General features: G+C 48.3%; 1 protein-coding gene across 1 annotated transcript; it reads left to right on the top strand.

Annotated features, from left to right (window-relative positions):
• Nucleotides 1–776: 776 nt before the first annotated feature.
• Nucleotides 777–21020, top strand: SPATC1L (spermatogenesis and centriole associated 1 like). Its single transcript, XM_023541012.2, has 4 exons — nt 777–1108; nt 9396–9746; nt 19683–19834; nt 20694–21020. The coding sequence occupies exons 1-4, from the start codon at nt 907–909 to the stop codon at nt 21018–21020; spliced, it is 1032 nt and encodes a 343-aa protein (XP_023396780.2). The 5' UTR covers nt 777–906.
• Nucleotides 21021–22014: the final 994 nt, after the last annotated feature.

Raw genomic sequence — 22014 nt, 5'->3', positions numbered from 1 at the left:
CCATGATCAAAGAAGAAAGCACAAGGGAAATTAGAAAATATTTCAAGCTGAATGAAAATGAAAACATAGAAATTTGTGGGATGTAGCTAAAGCAGTACTTACAGAAATGTTTGTAGGCTTAAAAGTTAAGGCAATAAATAAGAGAGGTTTAAAAATCAATGATCTAAGCTTCCACCTTAAAAAACTTACAACCCAAAGTAAGTAGAAGGAGGAAATAGTTAATATAAGAGCAGAAATCAAATGTGATAGAATCAATAAAACCAAAAATTAATCTTTGAAAAAATTAGCCTGGTCTGATCAAGTAAAAAAGAGAGAAAACACAAGTGACCTGTATCAAGAATGAAAAGGATGCATCACTACAGATCCCACAAACAAATGCAGATAATAAGAGAATATTATTAACTACTTTAGGCCAATATTCCATAACTTAGATGAAATGGAAAAATTCTTTGAAAGACACAATTGCTATCAAAATGGACATGATAGGAAATACAATATATGAGTAGTCTCATATCTATTTTAGAAATTGAATCAGAAATTTTTTTAAAAGTTTCCCAGAAGGAAACTCCAGGCCCAGATGGCTTCACTAGTGAAATCTAGCAAATATTTAAGAAAGAAATAAAATGTTGGAATGGGCGCTAGAAAGCCAGTGTCTTCTCTGGGGTGTCCCTGAGCTGGCTGGGCTGGGTTTGCCTGTCAGGACTCTGCAGGTGACAGGATGCAGCCTGGGCAGCAGGAGGTGCTGGCAGGCAGCTGCTTCTTTAAGGGTGGTGACATCACAAGGCTGTGGAATGCCTTGGCCATCCTGGAACTCAGCGACCTTGGCTGTCCGTGGGGTGTCCACAATTGGATCTCCATCCCCATGGGGTCGTAGGCCCGCATGTGACTGCGGAGGCAAAAGTGGCCATGGCTGAGGGGAGTGAGCTGATGAACAGGCTCATGAGCGAGAATGCTGACCTCAAGAAACAGGTGCGGCTCCTGAAGGAGAACCAGATGCTGAAGAGGCTGCTCAGTGAGAGCTGCCAGGAGAGTGGTGGCCGTGCAGCCCGTGAGCTCCTCCTCCCCAGGGCTCCCAGCTACCCTGAGGCCTGCTCTCCTGGGGGTGCAGGTAAGACCTCGAGAAGGTCGTGGGAGGCTGCCTCCCTCTCCAATCTGGCCACTGAGTCCACCCTAGAAGATGGGTAGGGGTGCCAGTCAGCAGCTGCCACGGAAGGGTTGCCAGTGGCTTACACAGGACACACAGGTTCTCATAGCTCTCCAGGACCACTGGGCTGGGCTTGGCTGGGCTCCTCTTGGCTGGATGGTGTGCTAGGCTGCGCTCCTTCTTCTCCAGGAGTGTGGACCAGCCCCGGCAAATGACATGAGGGTGGCCAAACCCACAAGCTCTGGGAGCCTCTGTTCCCATCTTGTCAGTCCACACCCTGCAGCATGCAGGAAGTGTCGCCCATGGTGGGAGGACCTACAGTCACAGACAGAGGGAGAGTGACTTGGTTTACCACGTGGTTAGTATCAATTCAACATTCTAGACCTCCTATAGGGAAGTAGTTTGCTCTGTTTTTATAAATCAATTCCTTATGTACATGGGAAGTACAGTTTGTGGCATGGTGGATGGTGCATGATGTTGGTGTTTGAGTGACTCAGATGGTGGGCAGTGGACGGAATCCTTGGCCAGCACTGCCTGAGGGAGTCTGGTGACCAGAGAGCTCAGCTTCCTGCTGGAAGTGGAAACTGCTCACGCTCGCTGGCTGGACAGAAACAGACGAACACATCAGCTTGTCCAAACCTCAGTGAGGGGGCAGGTGGCCACGCAGGTGCCCTGTCATTCCAGGATGACAGGGCAGGTGGTCTCAAGGCTGCCCTGTGAGCCCTGCTGTCTTGGAGCTTCAGTTGTTCCACCAGGCGTGAAATGTTTTTCCTCTCTTGAGACTTCCTGAAGTGGCTACTGATTCCTCGGTGAGGGGCTTGGAGCCCTGGACAGAAGCTCACTGGTGTGAAGGATCCCAGGCGTGGCTGCGGGACCCTGTTTGAATACCTAGCTCTGCCTTGGGCACAGTGTACACCCCAACAGGGCTTGCATGCAAGAGGCGGGCCCTGTGTCCTGTCTGCTGGCCCCAACGGAGTACATGGGGGAAAAGCTGTGATCATGCATGTCCCAGTCCAAGGGACCCATCGCAGGGTCCTGAAACCTTTATTCTTGAGGGATCCTTGAGGAGGGAAGATAGGCTGAGAGGGACCCTTGGAAGAGATGGGTGGGAAGAGGAAAGGGACTCAGAGATCAGCCATGGCCAAGAATGGCTGGAGAGCTGGTTTTCCCTGAGCCACCAGCCTGCACCCATGTGTTCTGCACCCATAAGGCCTCATGTGGTGACCCCCTGCATGTCAGGCTATCAGTCCCAGGCCACTGCTCAGTTGTTGTGTCCACAGAGGCACTTTGCTTCCATGTCTGTGGTCAATGCTGTGACAACTGCCAAGAGCCATGTGATGTGTGCCGCCTCATGTGTCCTGTGTTCCAGGGACTCAACCCACCAGGCCTAAGATCAGGGCACAGAGCCACCATGGGTCAGCACGGGCAGCGGTTCTGGGGAGCACTCAGAGGTGGGCGGCGTTGGGAGAGGGTCGAGGCTCTCACTTGGGCAGGCCATCCCCTGGAAGACCTTAGTGAGGAGCTGCACCTCAGTCCTGGCCAGGGTGAGGACCTCTTGTTGCCTCCTCACCCCAAGCCCCAACCACGTGGCCTGATCAGCCCCCTCAAGCCAGGCCCTGCCTCCTCAGTTCTTGTTGCCTTCATGCTCAGCCGTCTTTCCTGGGTTTTCCTGCAGCTTCAGGACGCGTTGGGGATCTCTGGCCCGGGGTGTTGGCCAGATCCTGGGTACTGCTGCTGTGGTAGCCACTGTCCCAGGGGGTTTTCCTGCTGTGATGTGAACTTGGGCGTCAAGCTTAGGGGAGGGTCTCTTTCTTTCTCCTATTCCTTGGTCCTTCTCTGACCTCGCTGATGGTGCTTGTAGTTACAGGTGTGGTCATGTCTGCTTCACACCCACACATACAGCCAGGGCAGCGTGGGCCTGAGATGACCCCCTTCCTTTGTTCTCCTTCCCCAAGTCCCCACTGAGACCCCAGCTTGGGACACTTGGCAGGCTGGATGGGCAGGGGGGCCCATGGCAGGCTGCCCCTAACCTCTGCTGCTTCAATGGGCAGCACTGTGGGGGCCCTTGGTGTCCAGGCCAGATGCACGAGCTCAGGGCAGTCCAGGCTCTGGGCATTGCCCTTAGGGTTGGTCTTGACCTTTGCCTTCTGCCCCCATGAGAGGGTCTCCCTGGAAGGAGTGCAGCCTCGGCCTTGGGGATTCCAGTTTGGAAACAAACACTGAGCTGTTTCACAGATGGCAGAAGTTCACACACGGAAGACTTCGACACAGCAAAGCTTGTTTTGTTTCCCGGAATCCCTTCACTCCTTGTTCAGAAGACACGTGTTTTTGAACCCATTTTTCTTAATTATACAATATGTGCTCACGGTAAAGTTTAACGCCACTTAAGGATTTAGATAGAATTCGAGGCTCCATCTTTGCCACCTGATCCTGTGCCCCAAAGGCAGCTGCTGTCAACATTTCTCAGGTTTCTGTCTGAAATTCTTGATGGATATTCATGCACAGTTCTGCCTAGCCTTTTGGTTTACCTAAGTGGGATTGTATTTTTCTGCAATTTTCTCTTCACCCCCTTAACCATCCATCTCAGCCCCATTCTCCATCATCCTCCTCCATGGATCGTCCCATCTTACACCAGTGTTTAGAGCACAGACTCTTCCATGTGGGGATTCCACATCCCATTTGGTGTACCCACAGTGGGAAGGCTGCCAGCTTTCCATGATCAAGTTTCAGTGAGCAGCGTCATATACACACCTCTGTGAACGTGAGTTTCTGGGGCCAAAGCCAAGTGCGTTTGTAATGTTGGGACAGACCCCACCACGTTGCTCTTCACTCCCACCACAGGGGGGATGCCATTCCTGACCTTCCTGACACAGCCCAAGACTGTCCCACCAGATGGGTGAGAACGCCTCCAGTCCAGGTTTCCTTCACTCAGGGACTCTAGCACCTGCCACATTTTTAAGGGACCAGGGGGAGCAGCCAGTCTCCTCCTCAGCCTCCTGGCCCTCCTGGCCACCCACTTCTTCCCGAAGCCAGCCTTTCCTGGTTTCTTGTTTCCTAATGAATCCTTCTGTCCCCACATGGAGCTGGGCACCGTTGGATGGTCATCGGATGTTTCCACACAGATGTTGTGCTGGTGGCGCCAGAGCTGAGCCTCCACCTGTCCACTTTCCACTGGTGCCTTTCTTTCCTTGGTGAATGTAGTGTGTTAACTTAAGTACCAGTTACATGTTTCCACTGGGTTGACTCCAACTCATGGCCATCCCGTGTGTGTCAGAGTAGAACTGTGCTCCTCAGGGTTTTCAGTGACTGGTTTTTGGGAAGAGGACTGCTAGACCTTTCTTCTAAGGTGTCTTTTGGTGGACTTGAACCTCCAAACTTTCAGTTAGTAGCCGAGTGCGTTAACCATTTGTACCCCCCAGGGACTCATGAATTTAACTTGTTTTCTCTACATGCAACTTTTCCCTGGCTGTTTCCTCTTAACATCACGACATTGTTATAAGTATTTGTTTTAAATGACTGTGTAGTATTGCAAATTCAGATGCGCCACAATTTAATGAACTTTTCTCCCCATGTTTGAAATCAAGTTCTTTTTAATCCCAAAGTAAGTAATACTGCAAAAAAAAAAAAAATTTTTTTTTTTTTTTTTTTTGCTTAGGGTTATTTCCTCAGGATCCATTATTCTAAAAATAAAACCGCTGGTTCAGAAGGCAGGGGCGATTTTTTTTTTTTTTTAGTTCTTTCTTTTTTTTTTTTTTTTTACATTTCTCTATGTTATTTATTTATTTTTCCAAATGCTTTTAGAATGATTTCATCCATTATAGCTATGTGAATCTGTTACGGCTCTCAGTTTCTTCAAGTCTCTTTAGCTATCTCTTATATATCAATCTTTCACATTTGTTAATAAGTTTATTCCTTGAGCTTTATGTTATTTGTTGCAATTATGCATGAGATTTCTTTTCCTGGCATATTTTCAGAGTGATCAGTGTCAGTATGTCTTTGATTTGTAAATATTTATCTTGTATCCAGCCATTTTACTAAGCATTTTTATTCTAATATATTTTTAAATTCATTCTCCTGTTTCCTAAGTCTAAAATAGCATTGTTTACAAATTATATTTTTGAGATTGAAACTTATATACTTCTTATTTCTGTCTTTGTACTATACAGAACTTGCAGAACCTTGCTTTGGTCTTGGTTCTCTTGGGGTCTCCCCAGGGATGGTGGAACGTGGGTTCTAGCCTTTGCCTGGTCTCCCTGGCTGGCTGTGGGCAGTGCTTGCTGTCACCCAGCAGTGGGGAGAGGTGCGGGAGCCTGGACCCAGCCTTTGTGTCCATGCTCCAGGCCTCACGGATGGCTGCATATGGTCCTCTCTGTTTGTTTGCAGTGGACAAGGGCTGAATAAGGGTCCTTTGGCGGAGGTGCCCTCAGCTGCTTCTCATTGCCCTGTCCATGGGATCTTACGATGCTGGTTGATGCCCAGTTCTGTGCCATCTTTGTCCTCTGGGCTGACTCCTCATCTTGGCCTCTTGCTGTTTCAGTCCTTGATATGTGTGTGGATGGGTTTCACTTATGATTTCTGGATTCTGTTCCAATGTGAGGCTGGGTGTTCCAATGTGAGGCTGGGCTATGGTTTTTTTTTTAGGGCATTTTCTTTCTTTTTTTTTTTTAGGGCATGTTTCTTTGATATCAAAGTTGCGATAATGTGTAACTCTAATTGACCAGCTTTAAATTTTTTTCAGTGTTCCAACCACATATACATGCATAGGGATTCTTAGTTGTTAATGAACTTGAACGAACTCACTCACGAACCATCTAGGCCTGCAGCCTTTTGGGAAGTAATTTTTTATTAATTCCAGATTTTTCTTCTTTGCCTATTTTAGATTTTCTACTTATTTTTTATTTTATTTTTATTGGTCTTTAGATGAAGGTTTACAGAACAAACTAGTTTCTCATCAGTTAGTACACACATTGTTGTATGATGTTGGTTAACAACCCCACGACATGTCAGCACTCTCCCTTCTCAACCCTGGCTTCCCTATTACCAGCTTTCCTGTTCCCTCCTGCCTTCCAGTCCCTGCGCCAGGGCTGGTGCCCCCCTTTAGTCTTGTTTTGTTCCATGGGCCTGTTCATCTTTGGCGAAGGGTGAACCTCAGGAGTGACTTCATTACTGAGCTGAAAGGGTGTCTGGGGGCCATACTCTCAGGGTTTCTCCAGTTTCTGTCAGGTTGGCAAGTCTGGTCTTTCTTTTTGAGTCAGAATTTTGTTCTACACTTTTTTCCAACTCTATCCAGGACCCTCTATTGTGATCCCTGCCAGAGCAATCAGTGGTGGTAGCTGGGCACCGTCTAGTTGTAGTGGACTGAGTCTGGTGGAGGCCATGGTAGACGTGGTCCATTAGTTCTTTGGACCAATCTTTCCCTTGTGTCTTTAGTTTTCTTCATTCTTCCTTGTTCCAGAAGGGGTGAGACCAGTGGAGTATCCTAGATGGCCATTAGATCTTCTACTTCTTGTGGAGTCATTGTAAAAATAATTTCCCCAGTAGATCTCTCCTTTCATTGAAATTTTAAAATTTATGAATATACAATTTTACGAGACATTCTTTCGTAATTTAAGAATTACCTTCCTATTCTTTCTTATACCACTTTTTTTCATTTCTAACTTTATTCATTTATGTTCTCTTTTTCTAGCAGAGCTTTTCAGTTTTGTTCATCTTACTAGACTTTCCACAGAACTGTGTTCTGATTAATTTATTCCTGCTGTTATTTTTTATTTTCTAACTTTCACTTTTCTTAAGGGTTTCTCCCCATGTTGACTCCATTGTTTAGTTTTTTGTGATTTTTAAAAAGTAATTAAAGCATTTTAATTTCACTCTAAATGCATTTTTGAATGTAATGATGTCTTTATAGTTTCTAATGTTCATTATTTTCTCAATAATATTTTTTTCCTATTTTTACTTCTTCCTTGATCTGATCTTTATTTAGGATAATTTTTTTAATTATAAGAGGGTGACAGAATTTTTGTTGGCTCTTCATTATAGTTTTATTGTAATGTGGGTGGCCTGAAAATATATCTACTTTTTTAGTTTGACTGAGGATTTTTGATGCCTTATGCTTTTTTTTTTTTTTATGCTTACTGAATTCTTGTAAAACGTTCTGTTGAGTGTTTCTGGGCCATGCAGTTGGCTATGGGCCACAAAGTGGCCGTTAGGAGTCTGGCTCTGGGCTGGAGGTTGCAGCTTTGAGTCTAGCTCTGACTGAGATGGTCACTTGTGTGGATGAGCCCGGCTCCCTCCTCTGGACACATACAGATGACTTTTTCTGCTTTTGAAATTTTTTTTTCTTGAAAGTCATTGCTGGGGGAAGATTAGTTGGTTCCTGCATAGGCACTTTTTAGTATATAATTATATTGCCATAGCTCTTAAAAAACCACTTTGTTTCTCAAACATGTTTACTTTATTGCTCCCTACTACCCACTGCCCTGGAGTCAGTTCTGACTCATAGCGACCCCACAGGGCTTCCGAGGACCCCACAGGGCTTCCGAGGACCCCACAGGGCTTCCGAGGACCCCACAGGGCTTCCGAGGCTGTAAATCTCTCTGGAAGCAGACTGCCACATCTTTCTCCCGTGGAGCCGCCGGTGGTTTTGAACGGCCGACCTTTCAGTTAGCAGTCGAGTGCCTTAACCACTATGCCACCAGGACTCATTACTTTATTGCTAGGAGAACAAATTCATGACATGAGGTTAGGAAAGGATTTCATAAACCACACAAGAACGGACAAATTTAAAAAAAAATTTTTTTTTTTTTTTTTTAAATTTCATAGGACAAGAGTTACCATAAAAAAGGGCCGAAGATAAACAAGGTAAAATCTAAGGCAACCACAACTGGGAGAAAATATTTGCAACACATTTAATCGACAAGGAATTAGGATTCAGAATGCATAGGGACTGCCATAAATGATTAACATAAGACTACCAAGCAAAGACCTGGCAGTCTGCTCCCGTAAAGATTACAGCCTGGGAAACCCTATGGGACAGTTCTACTCTGTCATATAGGCTGCTGTGACTCGATGGCACACAACAGCAACAACCCAACCAAAGAGGAGGCATAGGTCATTCACAGAAAGGAAACTCGAGAGGCTGATGAACTTGTGAGAAGACCTCCAGCTTCACCAGGGATTAGGAACATTAAAATATAAAATAACAACAAAACACCACGTGACACCTGTCAGCCTGCCTGACCACACCAAGTGCTGGTGAGGAGGTGGAATGGGGGACTCTGGTGCAGTGCTCCGGGGCACGGAACTGCCCCTCCATTTTGGAAGCAAAGGAAGTTCCACATGCACGCACCCTGAGCCCAGGTGTAGACCAAGAGGATGCTGACTGTGAGCAAGGAGACGAGCCCGGGGATGCTGGTGGCAGCGTGAGGAAACAGCTGTGTGTCCCTCAATGGGGCAATGGATAAAAATAGCTGTGTGTGTGTGTAACAGTGGGGGTATGAGTGTGAGGGTATAAACATGGGAGAGTGCATGCGAGCACGTATGTGTACGAGTGTGCGTGTGTGAGAATGTGCATGTGTGTATTGGTTCATGAGAGTGTGTGCAAGAGTATGTGTGTGTAATGTGTGAGATCATGAGAGTGTGTGAGAGTGCCTGTGTGTATGTGTGTGCGTGAGTGTGAGCGTGTGTGTGAGTGTATGTGAGTGTGTGTGTGAGTGTCTGTGGGTGAGTTTGTGAGGATGAGCGTGTGTGTGTGAGTGTATGTCAGTATGTGAGTGAATGAGTGAGTTGTGTGTGTGAGTGTGCATGAGGTAGGCACCAGATGGCTCAACACCAAGGATGAGTCTCAAAAACAAAATGCTGTGGCCACAGTCACGTTGTGGAATAAAATATGTAGGGTGACACCACTTATGTAAACTGTAAAGCACACAGAACGTCCCTCTGTAGTGTGTGTGGATGACAGGTGTGCAGTAGGGGCCTGAGGTGTGCACACTCACTGTGCCCATAAACCCAGGCGGGGGGCTCCTCAGGCGGGCAGGGGAGCGGCTTGCAGTCAGAGAGGTGTAGGGCTGCATCACCACACCTGAAGATCCCCATTTACACAAGACACGGAGGGGGAGGAGGGGCTTGAGAACAGTGGAGATGCTGCCAGGTGCCCAAACAGGAATTGGGCACAGAGGCTTGCTGAGATGTCTCTGCACTTCTCTGGACAATGTGCTGGGGGGACAGCTTGACCCTCGTCTCTTCCCCGCCCCAGCTCCAGAGTATGGAAGGTTCGTCGGCGTCCCCGACACATCATCCCAGCTGCAGGCGTCCTCCCTGGAGGACCTCCTGTGCTCCCACGTCAACCTCTCCAGTGAGGATGAGGCCTCCCCCAGCTCTGCAGCCACTGCCTCGGCGCCCTTCAAGGCCTTCCTTGGGCCCTCCGAGCTGCATTCATCACGAAGCATGGACAGGAAGTTTTCCCCGCTCCTTGGCCCCTTGCAGGATGCCCTGGCTGACAAGAACCTGCTGGAGCCCAGAGAGATGGTCCGGCCCAAGAAGGTGTGCTTCTCGGAGAGCAGCCTGACCTCTGGGGACAAGACGCGGAGAAGCTACTACCTCAATGGTACGGCAGGCGCCTAGGGGTGAATGGGGTGCAGGGCAGGGGTGTGGGAGGTGCAGGGAAAGGAAGCACGGGAGAGGCACAGGGCACAGGGTGTGAGGCACTGGCACAGGACACAAGGCAGGGGCAGAGCATAGGGTGCAGAGCATAGGGCACAGGACACAATGTGGGATGGGGGTATGGGGTGCAGGGCACAGGATGAGGGTGCAGGACAGGGACGGGGTCACAGGGTACAAGGCATGGGGTGTAGGGTGTGGGCACAGGGAGCAGAGCGCAGGGCACAGGGAATGGAATGGGGGGCGGTTGCTGGGTGCAGGCACAGGCTGTCTGCGGTGGGAAGGATGCTGGACACTGGCGTGGGCCCTGCTCCTCTGTCCAGCAGTGCAATGTGGTGCAGTGGGTGGAGCTTGGTGAGTGGCCGGGGCTGGCCCTACATCCTTCCCAGGGGGCTGGGCTGGGTCACACTGACTCTGGGGCCTTAGTTACCCTGGCTGTAAACAGAAGGAGTGTGACTAGGTGGTCTCCGAGGAACATTCTGGCTCTGCATTGTGGCTTCGCATGGCAGTGAGGCAGGGCTCTGGCGGCAGCATGGCTCCACATCCTCTGGGGCTCGGGGTGTCTGCTCCCTCAGAGCCACAGGCCCTTCCTCCCTCCCCCTTCACCGTCAGCCTGCTTTCCCCCTGAAGCTGGTGGAGGAAGGTGTGTAGGTGTGTTCTCTGCTGTGGCCTGCCTCTCATTTGGGAGTTCAGGGAGAAGACCAACTCCAAGTGGCTCCTGGAAAAACCTAAGGCCCTGGCACCCAAGCCACCTGGGTCCTGAAGGCCTGCGTCTGTGGCTGCTCCATCATCTATGTGCCTGGAGCCCCCCTAGGTGGAGTCCAATCTCTGTGGAATGTTTGATGGCTCTCAGACAGGAGGTTGGACATGTAGCTGGTCAGAGAAGCGAGGAGCCTCGGAGTTCCCACCCATCCTCCCAGGACCACTGTTGGGGGAGAGTCAGTGGTAGCAGGGCCCCTGTGCAGCAGATGAGACGTGGGAGGACGTGCGTGTGGGCACCTGGGGAAATGAGGTGATGCTTGGGGGAGCAGGAGTGGTGCCTGTCCCTGTAGCTGGGCCCTTTCTGCCCTGATGGGCACCTTTCTGCCTGGAGCCACTTCTTACGTGAGCAAAGTAGTCTCTCCACCTCTGAGCACAGTGTCTGGTGGTGGCCACTCTCTTAATCTGCTCCATATGTCAACCCAAGAGGGAGCCAGAGCATCTTCCCAGCAGCCTCAGCTTCTGGACAAAAAAAAACTGCTCCGAGACCACAGAGAATGGCTTAGGATAAGGAAAGTGCACTTTTCAGACTCTGCCTCCAGCAGATGAGAAAGAGCCAGCTCAGGTGCGCCAGGTAAGTGGCGTGGGCAGCTCAGTGTTCACTGAGAAAGGTCAGCTTTGGCTTAAGGGAATCGGCAGTGTACGAGAATTCCAGTTGTTCCACATCCTTGTCATCACTTGGTATACTCAGTCTTTTTAATTTAGCCATTCTAAAAGGTATGTAGTGGTATCACATTGTGGTTTAAATGTGGATTTCCCTAATGACTAGTGACATTGCGTATCTTTCCATGTGCTTATCTGCCATCTGTATTATCTTCTTTGTTGAAGTGTCTTTTCAAATCTTTTGTCCACTTTTCAGATTGAATTATTTGTCTTATTATTGAGTTGTAATAGTGCTTTATATGTTCTAGATACAAGTCCTTTGTTGTATATACATTTTGCAAATATAATCTCCCTGTCTGTGGCTTGCTTTTCACTTTCAAAACAGCATTTTTGAAGAGCAAAAGTGCTTAATTTGATAAAGTCCAGTTTATTTATTATTTTCTTTTATAGTTCATGCTTTCTATGTCCTATTTAAGAAATCTTTGCTAAATACAAAGTCATAAGGATTGTCTATGTTTTCTTCTAGAAGTTTTACAGTTCTAATTTTACATTTAGGCCTCTGATCCATTTCAAGTTAATTTTTGAATATGATGTGAGGTAGGGATTAAGGTTTGCCTATAGATAGCCATGTATTCCAGCATTACTTGAAAAAAAAAAAATATCCCTTTCCCATTGAATTGCATTGACACCTTTGTAAAAAATCAATTGCCCATATATGTGTGGGGTCTATTTCTGGACTCTCCGTGCTGTTCCATTTGTCTGTCTATACTGATGCCAATATACACCATATTTTTTATTGTAGCTTTATAATATGACTAGAAATCAGTTAGTGTAAGTGCTTCAACTTTGTTGTTTTTCACACTCGTTCTGGCTATTCTAGGTTCTTTGCATTTCCATGTGAATTTTAGAATAGGCTCGTACATCTCTACAAAAAAACTTGCTGGGATTTTGACTGGAATTGGGTTGGATTTATAGATCAATTTGTGGAGAAATGACACCTTAAAAATATTGAATCTTCTGATTCATGAATTCTCCATTTATTTAGATCTTTAAAATTTTCTCTCAGCGATGTTTTGTAGTTTTCTATGTACAGGCTTTGCACATCTTTTGTTTAATTTATCCCTTAGTATTTCATATTTTTGATGCTATAATAAATGGTGTTTTATTAATTTTAATTCATCATTGCTCCTTGCTAATATAGTTTTTGTATATTGACCTTGTATCCTGCAACCTTATTAAACTCACTTCTTAGTTCTAGTACCTTTTTTTTTTTGTAGATTACTTAGAATTGTCTACATAGATTATCACGTTGTTTGTGAATGAAGACAGTTTACTCCTTCATTTCCAATCTGTATATCTTTTCTTTTTCTTGATTTATCACACTGACTAGAACCTCTAGAACAATGTTGGATAGAAGTCTCAACAGTGGACACCCTTGTTTTTTCTTGACCTTAGGGGGAAATACCTAGTTTGTCACCATGAAGTATGATGTTAGCTAAGGTTTTTGTAGATGAACTTAATCAGGCTGAGGAAGTTCCTTTTAATTCCTAGCTAGTTTAGAGTCAACACTAAGAGATGTTGAATTTTGTCAACTGGTTTTTCTGCATATTTCATTGAGCATTTCGTTTTCATTTGTAATATGTTAATATATGAAATTATGCAGACTGATTTTTGAATGCGAAACCAACCTTGCATTCCTGAGATAAAGCCTGCTCAATCATGATGTATTGTTCTCTGGTATTGTTGAATTCAATTTGCTAAAACTTTGGTAAGAATTTTTTTTTTTTTTAATGAGGGATATAAGATACTGGTCTGTAATTTTATTGTTGTATCATTTTCTGGTTTTGGTATTAGGGTAATGAGACTCCCAAAGAATGAGTTGGGAAGTATTCTGTCCTCTTTTGTTATCTAAAAGAGCTTGTGTAGAATTGACAGTATTTCTTCCTTAACTGTTTGGTAGCATTCGCCACCAAAACCATCTAAGCCTGGAATCTTCCTTGTAGAAAGTTTTGCTCTATTTTTTTCCTTCTACAAATTCAATTTTTTAATTAATAGAGGTTAATCAAATTATTTATTGTTGAGTGAGCTTTGATACTTTGTGTCTTTTAAGGAATTTGTCCATTTCATCCAACTTGTCCAATTTTGGGGCATAAAGCTGTTCCTAATATTCCCTTACAGTCATCTCTTTAATGACTGCAGGATCTGTGGTGGTCCTTTCTTTCATTCCTGATAGTGATAATTTTTGATATTCTTCCCATTTTTCCCTGACCAGCCTGTCTAGAGGTTTTTCAATTTTATTTGCTTTTCTTTGAAGAATGGGTTTTTGGGTGAATCTTGGATCACTCATGTTGAACTAGAAATGATTTCTACAACATCTCAAGTGTAGCACTTTTCCTCTACCCAATTTATGCATAAGAGAGAAAAACAGACTTTGACTGATTGATTGATTCCTGGTGATGGAAATGCATTAGTAGAGAAGGAGTGTACATCCCGCTCTCCTTGCCCCTCATCTGCCCTACCATGCTTCCATTCATTGTGTCTGCTCTCAGCTGTAATTTATGCAGTCTTGCAAAGTGATTGCGGAGTATGTGAAAAACTACAAAACATTGTTGAAAGAAATTCAACAAGACCTCGATAAATTGAAAGACATCCTGTGTTCATGGATTCGAAGACTTAATGCTGTTAAGGTGGCAATGCTTCCCAAACTGATCTACAGATTCAACACTGTCCTTATCAGAATCTCAGCCTAATTCTTTCCAGAAATTGATAAGCTGGTTCTACAATTCATAGGAAAATTCAAGGGACCAAGGAGAGGCAAAACATCCTTCACAAAGAAGAACAAAATAGGAGGACTCACAACTTCCCAATTTCAAAACTTACTATAAAGCTACAGTAATCAAGACTGTGTGGTACTGGTATAATGACACGAATATAGAGCAATGGAATAGGGTTGAGAATCCAGAAATAAACACATATATTTTTGGACAGTTGATTTTCAACAAGGGTTCCAAGGGAATTAAATTGAGAAAGAATAGTCTTGTGATGGTTAAGACTGTGTGTCAACTTGGCTGGGCCTTGATTTCAGTATGATGTCATGATCACCTCCATGATGGGGTCTGCCATGAGTAGCCAATCAGTTGAAAGGGAGTTTCCCTGGGCTTATGGTCTGCATTGAATATGAGTGGACATTCTTGCAAGGTTGGTGGCTTTTGCTCGCTCTGGATCCTGCAGCTGGCTCCTGTTCTTCTGACTTCCAGTCCTTGAAGCTTGAGCTAGCAGCTACCTGTGGTCTTGCCTGTTGATCTTGGGATTTGTTGATCTTTGCAGCCTGTGAGGTCACCAGTCCCTGTGGCTAAGTGAATCAGGAGAAGCCTCCAGCCTGACCCATGGATTTGGAATGTTCCAACCTCTACAACCGTGTGAGCCATTTCCTTGATATAAATCTCTTTCTATATATATTTATATGCTTTACTGGTTTTGCGTCTCTGGAGAACCCAGCCTAAGATAAGCATTTTCAACAAATGGTAGCCACATGCAAAAGAATGAAATTGGACCCCTACCTCATCCCCCACAGAAAATTAACTCAAAATGAATCAAAGGTCTAGAAGAAAGCACAGCCATCAATCTTTTGTGACCTTGGATTAGGCAATGGTTTCTTACATAAGACACCAAAATTATAAGCAACAAAAGAGAAAGTAGATATAACAGACTTCACCACATTTAAAAACTTTTATGCTTCAAAAGACACTGTCAAGAGAGTGAAAAGTCAAGCAGCAAATGGGAAAAAAATATTTGCAAATCAGGTACTTGATAAGGGACTAGTATCCAGAACATATAAGAACTCTTACAATTCAACAGTAAAAAGAAAAATAACCCATTTAAAAATGGGCCAAGGATAGAAATTTCTCTGAAGATAGACAAATAGCCAATAAGCACATTGAAACGATGCTGAACATTATTATTAATCATCAGCAAAATGCAAATCAAAATCACAATGAGATACCACCTCACACCTCTTGGGATGGCTATAATAAAAGACAGACAATAACAAGTGTTGGTGAGGATGTGGAGAAACTGGAACCCTCATACACTACTAGTGAATGTAAAATGGTGCAGCCATGTGGTAAACAGTTTGGCAGTTCCTCAAAAAGGTGAAGAGTTACCATATGACCCCGCAATTCCACCCCTACGTATATACCCAAGCGAACTGAAAATATATGTTCACGTGAAAACTTGTACATAAATATTTATAGCAACATAATTCATAACAGCCCCAAAATGTAAACAATGGAAATGTCCACCAGTGGATGAATGAATAAACAAGTGGTATACCATGGGATATTATTTAGTCAAAAAAAAGGAATGAAGTTCTAATACATGCTACAGCATGGTGGAACCTTGAAAACATTACGCTAAGGGAAAAAAGCTAATCACAAAGGACTACATATTGTGTGATTCCATTTATATGAAATAAACAGAATACGCAAAGCCACAGGGACAGAAAGTAGATTAGCGGTTGCCATGTGCTGGGAGGAGAGGATAATAGGGCATGACTTCTAATGGGTATGGAGTTTTGTGGGGGAGGGGGGTGAAAAAATGTTCTGGAATTAGATCGTGGTTGCACAACTCTAGAAGCCCTGGTGGTGCAGTGGTTCAAGCACTCGATTGCGAACCGTAAAGTCAGCTGTTCGAACCCACCATTTGCTCCATTGAAGAAAGATGTGGTGATCTGCTTCTGTAAAGATTACAGCCTTAGAAACCCTATGCGGCAATCTTATTCTGTCCTGTGGGGTCACTATGAGTCAGAATTGATTTGATGGCAACGGGTTTGATTTGTTTTGTTTTGCACAACTCTGTGAATATACGAAAAACCACTGAGTTGTAAACCTTGAAAGGGTGAATCTTTTTTTTTTAATTTTTAATGTGCTTTAAGTGAAAGTTTACAAATCAAGTAGTACTGTCATACGAGAATTTATAAACACCTTGCTATATAATCCTAATTGCTCTCCCCCTAACGTGACAGCACACTCCTTCCCTCCACTCTCTCTTTTCGTGTCCATTTGGCCAGCTTCTGGCCCCCTCTGACCTCTCATCTCCCCTCCAGACAGGAGATGCCAACAGAGTCTTATGTGTCTTCCTGATCCAAGAAGCTCATTCTTCACCAGTATCATTGTCTATCCCATAGTCCAGTCCAATCCTTGTCTGAAGAGTTGGCTTTGGGAATGGTTCCTGTCTTGGGCTAACAGAAGGTCTGGGGGACCATAACCTCTGGGGTCATTCCAGTTTCATTAAGTTTGGTCTTTTTACGAGAATTTGGTGTCTGCATCCCACTGTTCTCCTGCTCCCTCAGGGGTTCTGTGTTGTGTTCCCTGTCAGGATAGTCATCGGTTGTAGCCGGGCACCATCTAGTTCTTCTGGTCTCAGGCTAATGTAGCCTCTGCTTTATGTGGCCCTTTCTGCCTCTTGGGCTCATAATTACCTTGTGTCTTTCTTTGGTGTTCTTCATTCTCCTTTGCTCCAGGTGGGTTGGGACCAATTGATGCATCTTAGATGGCCTCTTGCTAGCGTTTAAGACCCCAGACGCTACTCTCCAAAGTGGGATGGAGAATGTTTTCTTAATAGAAACACACTCCTTTCCACTCTCTATTTTCATGTCTATTTGACCAGCTTATGACCCCCTCTGCCCTCTCATCTCCCATCCATACAGGAGCTTCCCACATAGTTTAATGTGTCTACTTAATCCAAGAAGTTCACTCCTCACTTGTATCATTTTCTATCCCATTGTGCAGTCCAATCCCTGTCTGAGGAGTTGGTATTGGGAATGGTTCCTATCTTCGGCTAACAGAAGGTCTGAAGACCATGACCTCCAGGGTCCGTCTAGTCTCAGTCAGATCATTAAGTCCGGAAAGGGTGAATCTTATAGTATGTGAGTTATAAACCAAAATAAGTAAAAAACCAAACCTGTTGCTGTTGAATTGATTCCAACTCACAGCAATCTTATAGGACAAAGTAGAACAGCCCCATAGGGTTTCAAGGCTCTAATCTTTACGGAAGCAGACTGCCACATCTTTCTCCTGAAGAGTGGCTGGTGGGTTTGAACTGCTGACCTTTGGATGAGCAGCTGAGCACTTAACCACTGCACCACCAGGGCTCCTTATGTGAATTCTTTCTCAATGAAAAAAATTTTTTTTTTAATATTTTGGGAAGAAACCTACTAGGTAGCCTCAGTTCCTGCGTCTGTAAAATGGGGTCAGAAAGCCTACCTGCAAGGGTCATGATGAAAATGACATTAAATCGCATAAAGCCAGAAGTACTCAGAGGACGCAAACATGGTAAGCTAGGATTGGATCTGCGATGGAGAGGAGTGAGCACGTGTTCTCCTTGGTCCTGCTGGTGGTACCTTGTCCCTGGTGACCCCAGGCTCCCTGTGACGCCCTCACCTGCACACACATTACTGCACAATGGCTGAGGAATGGAGGGACAGACGTCCCCAGTCTAACCCTCTGTGATACCATGTCAGCCCGCTGGTCAGTAACCTGTCCAGAGAGAAGGATGCTACCCAACACCCTGAACTTTAGAACCTCATACTGGCCACTCGCTTGGACGCATCCCAGGCCAGTGTGTGGGGACTGAACAAGTGCATCATTTAATCATTCATTCTAGAATCCTGTCAATCTGACTTCATGCAAACAGGCCTGTGGTTTACAGAAATTGATGTTCTTCCCCTTTGTGAACATCATCAGTCCCTCACTTTCCCCAAGATGACTTGCACCCCCAGCTGATGGCTACCCAGGAGTCCAGGACTGAGCTGAATGGGTGTTCCCATTAAGGGGAGAATACCCTCCCACCCCAATCTCAGGCCACTCAATGCTGCTGTCCCCCAGCTAGAGGGGCCAAGGTTATGGAGGACACCTGAGGTCGTGTTAGGCCACGCCCCCTGCTGTTTTCCACAGCAGCAGTTCTATGGCATGATGACCCTGAGGAGGACTGGGCTTTGCAGGGTGAACCCTCCTGGAGCCCCTGGACAGCTTGGCCTGAGAGCCCACAGGAGGAGGGCAGTGTGCTGTGGTCCCCAACCCTGCCCACAGCCTACCCGTCTGTCCTGAGCTGGGGACGGGGTCCACAGAACACACTGGAAAACACTGGTTTGGACACAGCTCTAGGAGCCGCCTTTGGAAAGAGCAGCCCCTGTGAGACGTGCCTCTGGGTACAAGCTGGTGTGGCTGCTTGTCCTGCCACTGCCCTCACTACATATCCAGCCGTTCCCTGTCGTTCTGTCCCTCTGAGCCCTGTCCTGGCAGTCTCACCCTGTGACACTCACCGCACTTGTCACCTTTGGAAGCAGTCACACAGCTGTTCGTGGCCATGCACGGGCTGTCCGGTCACTGGTGTCCTGGCTTGGGGAGGGTCGTGTTTGTTCATGGGAAGCCAACCTTACACGGGAGGATAGCTGGTGGGAAAACAGTGGCCCAAGGTCACGGGCAGAGCTGGCCCTGGAGCCTGGCCTCACAGCCGGCTATGGAGGGTGTGGGAGCCCAAGCTGCAGGTGAGGGAGTGACATCTCCAAGTCACAGGGCTACCGTGAGGTGTCCTGAGTGTCAGGGACCTGAGCTTCACTCTCCCTGGGCACCTGCTGGGGTGGATCTGGAAGGGCTGTACCCACCCACATCCTTGAGAGGGTTCAGATCATGCCTCCTGTTTGGAAAAGTTTTGGGGCTTTCGGAAACAATTTAGAAATGGGCGCCTTGTGAAGTGTCTCCCTTCAGGATGGAAGAGGTGAAAATCTGTGATCCCAGGCAGCCCTGAGAGGCATCTGGCCTTGATAAAAAGACCTCTGTCCTTGGGCCAGTGTCCCTGCTTGTGCTCTGACTTGGTTTCCTGGGCAGGTGGAGGAGCCACATGAGCCCCATCAGAGTGACCTTACCCCACCCCAAGGTGACCCCATCACAGAGTGCCCCCATGATCCCTTACAGAGTGGTACAGGTCAGCAGCGGTGTTGGGGGCATGGAGTGTTGTACCAATTCTAAGGTGGCCTTTTTCTCATTTGCCGACTCTCAATCTGAGGTGCACCTTACAATAATGGGCATTGTGTTTTTCAGAGGGCCCAAGGTGTTTTACACTTTTTGATGCTTATTGAGGTTGTTTATGAATGACTCCATCGACCTCAGAGGCTAGGTGGGGAGGAGAAACTTGGACACAAGTGGAGGGTGGGAGTGTGCTGAGTATAAGGTGGGGGGAGAGGCTCAACTGGAGAGCAGGGGACAGCCACCAGCAAGCATCCGGCCCTTCTAGGGCCTTTGGGGACTGGGCAAGGGAAAGGAGGGGCGAGCCATCATCCCCCTCATCAGGATCAGGGCCCTATAGGAAGCCCAGCCGGTGTGACCTTGTGATGAGGCAGCTGTGTCCACGGCTTCCCCTAGACCAGGCCGTCAAGTGTGGTTCGACACCTACGTGCCCTTGGTGCGCGTGTGCCCTGGACCAGGAGCCCGGAGCCTCATCCCCCACCCCTTCGTCCCAGCAGAGATCCAGAGCTTCTCCGGAGCAGAAAAGGACGGGCGCATTGTTGGCGAGATCGCCTTCCAGCTGGACCGGCGCATTCTGGCCTATGTCTTCCCAGGTGTGACGCGACTGTACGGCTTTACCGTGTCCAACATCCCCGAGAAGATCAAGCAGGTGAGGAACCCCACCTCCCACCCCCGCCCCAGGGATCCCCGCGCTGCGCACATTGTCACCCGCGGCTCCCCCGCCCCAGGCCACGCCCGGGCTGCGGGACGGTCCCTGGTGTCCTCGGTGCGCGTGCGCTAGGCGTGAGGAACCCACAGTGAGGGACGTCTACACAGCCCATCTGCCTTTGATCCCGGACCGCTTCAGAGCTGCCACGGGGCCAAAGTGAGGGAGGCTTTGTAATGTAGTTCTCGCGGGCTCTTGACACCAGAGATGCTGGAGGGGAAATTTGGAGACTCAGCCTGGCCCGCGGGGTCAGCTCTGGGCCTCAGTTTCCCCACCTAAGCAGCTTCATTAATGAAATGCTCTTAGCTGCCCTGGAGGCTGAACCCCACCCTTCTCTACACAGGGGGTCGCTAGAGTGCACAGAAGGCAGGAAACTGGCCCAAGGCCACACAGCCCACTGAGGCAGTGGGGAGTGGGCCTAGCCCCCTGGCTCCAGGGTCTTAGCCCTTGGTCTTTTCCTTGGTCCTGCGTTTGTGTGAGCTCAGCGCCCCTTGTGGCCACCCTGTGCGGCCCCATCCCATGCCCGCCCCGCCCCGACCCTGTCTCCACCTCACGCCCCTCCCTGTGTGCTGTCTCCTCCTTCTTCCTCCCGTGTGTCGCCACCCTCCCCCACCCCTCGCCTCCTCCACCTCATGCCCCTCACCCCCTGCTGTCTCTGTCCGCTAGAAGTCTCCCCTCCTCCCCCTCTATGTCTCCCTCTCCCTCCTGTGTGTCTCCACCCCCGTCCCACTCCGTGATGTCTCCATTTACCCTCCCGCGTCATTTTCACCTCACACGCCCCCGCACCCTCGCTGTCCCCCAGACCTCCATCAAGTCGCTGGATGGCTCGGTGGACGAGAAGAAGCTGCGCGACCTGACGCACCGCTACCTGACGCTGACCGCGCGCTTGGAGAAGCTGGGCTACAACCGCGACGTGCACCCGGTGTTCAGCGAGTTCCTGATCAACACCTACGGAATCCTGAAGCAGCGGCCCGACCTGCGCGCCCACCCGCTGCACAGCAGCCCCGCCGCGCTGCGCAAGCTGGTCATCGACATCGTGCCGCCCAAGTTCCTGGGCGACTCGCTACTGCTGCTCAACTGCCTCTGCGAGCTCTCCAAGGAGGACAGCAAGCCGCTCTTCGCCTGGTGAGCGCCTCTGCGCCGCGCCACCGCCACCGCCTCCGCAATAAACGTGTTTGTTCAAACCCGGGCGGCGCTCCTCCTGCGCGTCGCCGGGCGCCGCCGCCCGGACCCCGCGACGCCGCCCCTGCCGGGCCCCAGGCCCGGAGCAGCGCCTGGGGATGCGGGTGCCCGGAGCGCCTTGCCCGCCGAGCGCCCGGCGCCGGCCCGCCGCCGCTCACACCGCGAAGCAACACTTGTAGCACTTTATTAAAATCCTCTGTTTACCTGTCTGCTTCCTGTAGCCTCTCGGCTCTTTGAGGCGCGCAGAGCGCAGGTCCTGTTCGGCACACGGTGGTGCCAGTCTGAGATTGTGGAAGGAAGCTTCCAGGGAGAAGGAGCCCTGGGGGCAGCAGCTGCAGCTCAGGCCCCTCTCCCCCTCATCTTCCTCCAGGACCCTGCACCCCCTGCCTTCCCCTTACGGCGGGCCTGGGCAGCATCCTCTCAGCCTCAGTCTCTCCCTGGGGGTGCTCCAGTTCTGGTTGGGTTTCCCCAAATGCAGAGCCTGAGGCAAGGATTTGGGCGCAGGCAGACCCGCTACCTAATCTGTGGGGCCCCAAGAGAAGTGAAACTGGGGAGTGGGTGGGGTGCTCAAAAATTAAGAATTTCAAGGCGGCAAAAACTGTAAACCCAGCGTGGGGCCTACTGGGTGGCCAGGGGTGCTGTGGGCTGCCGGATCTTTCCCTAGTGAGGCTGACCTGGGTGCAGGTCATCTATTGGGAGATGTTTGGTGGAAGCAGGAGAGACACAAGGGAGGGGGAAGCCAACACGTGGTGCGCGCGACGAACAGGTTAGCGCGCTGGGCACCCCTGAGAGGCCCTCAGAATCATCCCCAAGGGACTAGGGTCTGGGGTGTTTATCCTGCAGTTGCTGTCCGTCACCTCCCCTAACGGGCGCGCTCCTGCGGCCACAGCCGCCCACTCACTGGACCGGGGAGCTGGCAGCAAATGGGCGGCACGGGGCTG

Source organism: Loxodonta africana, chromosome 2, assembly GCF_030014295.1.
Source record: "Loxodonta africana isolate mLoxAfr1 chromosome 2, mLoxAfr1.hap2, whole genome shotgun sequence".
NCBI classification, from domain to species: Eukaryota; Metazoa; Chordata; class Mammalia; order Proboscidea; family Elephantidae; genus Loxodonta; species Loxodonta africana.
The sequence above is the reverse complement of the archived record's forward strand: the minus strand, read 5'-3'. Positions and strand labels throughout refer to the sequence as shown.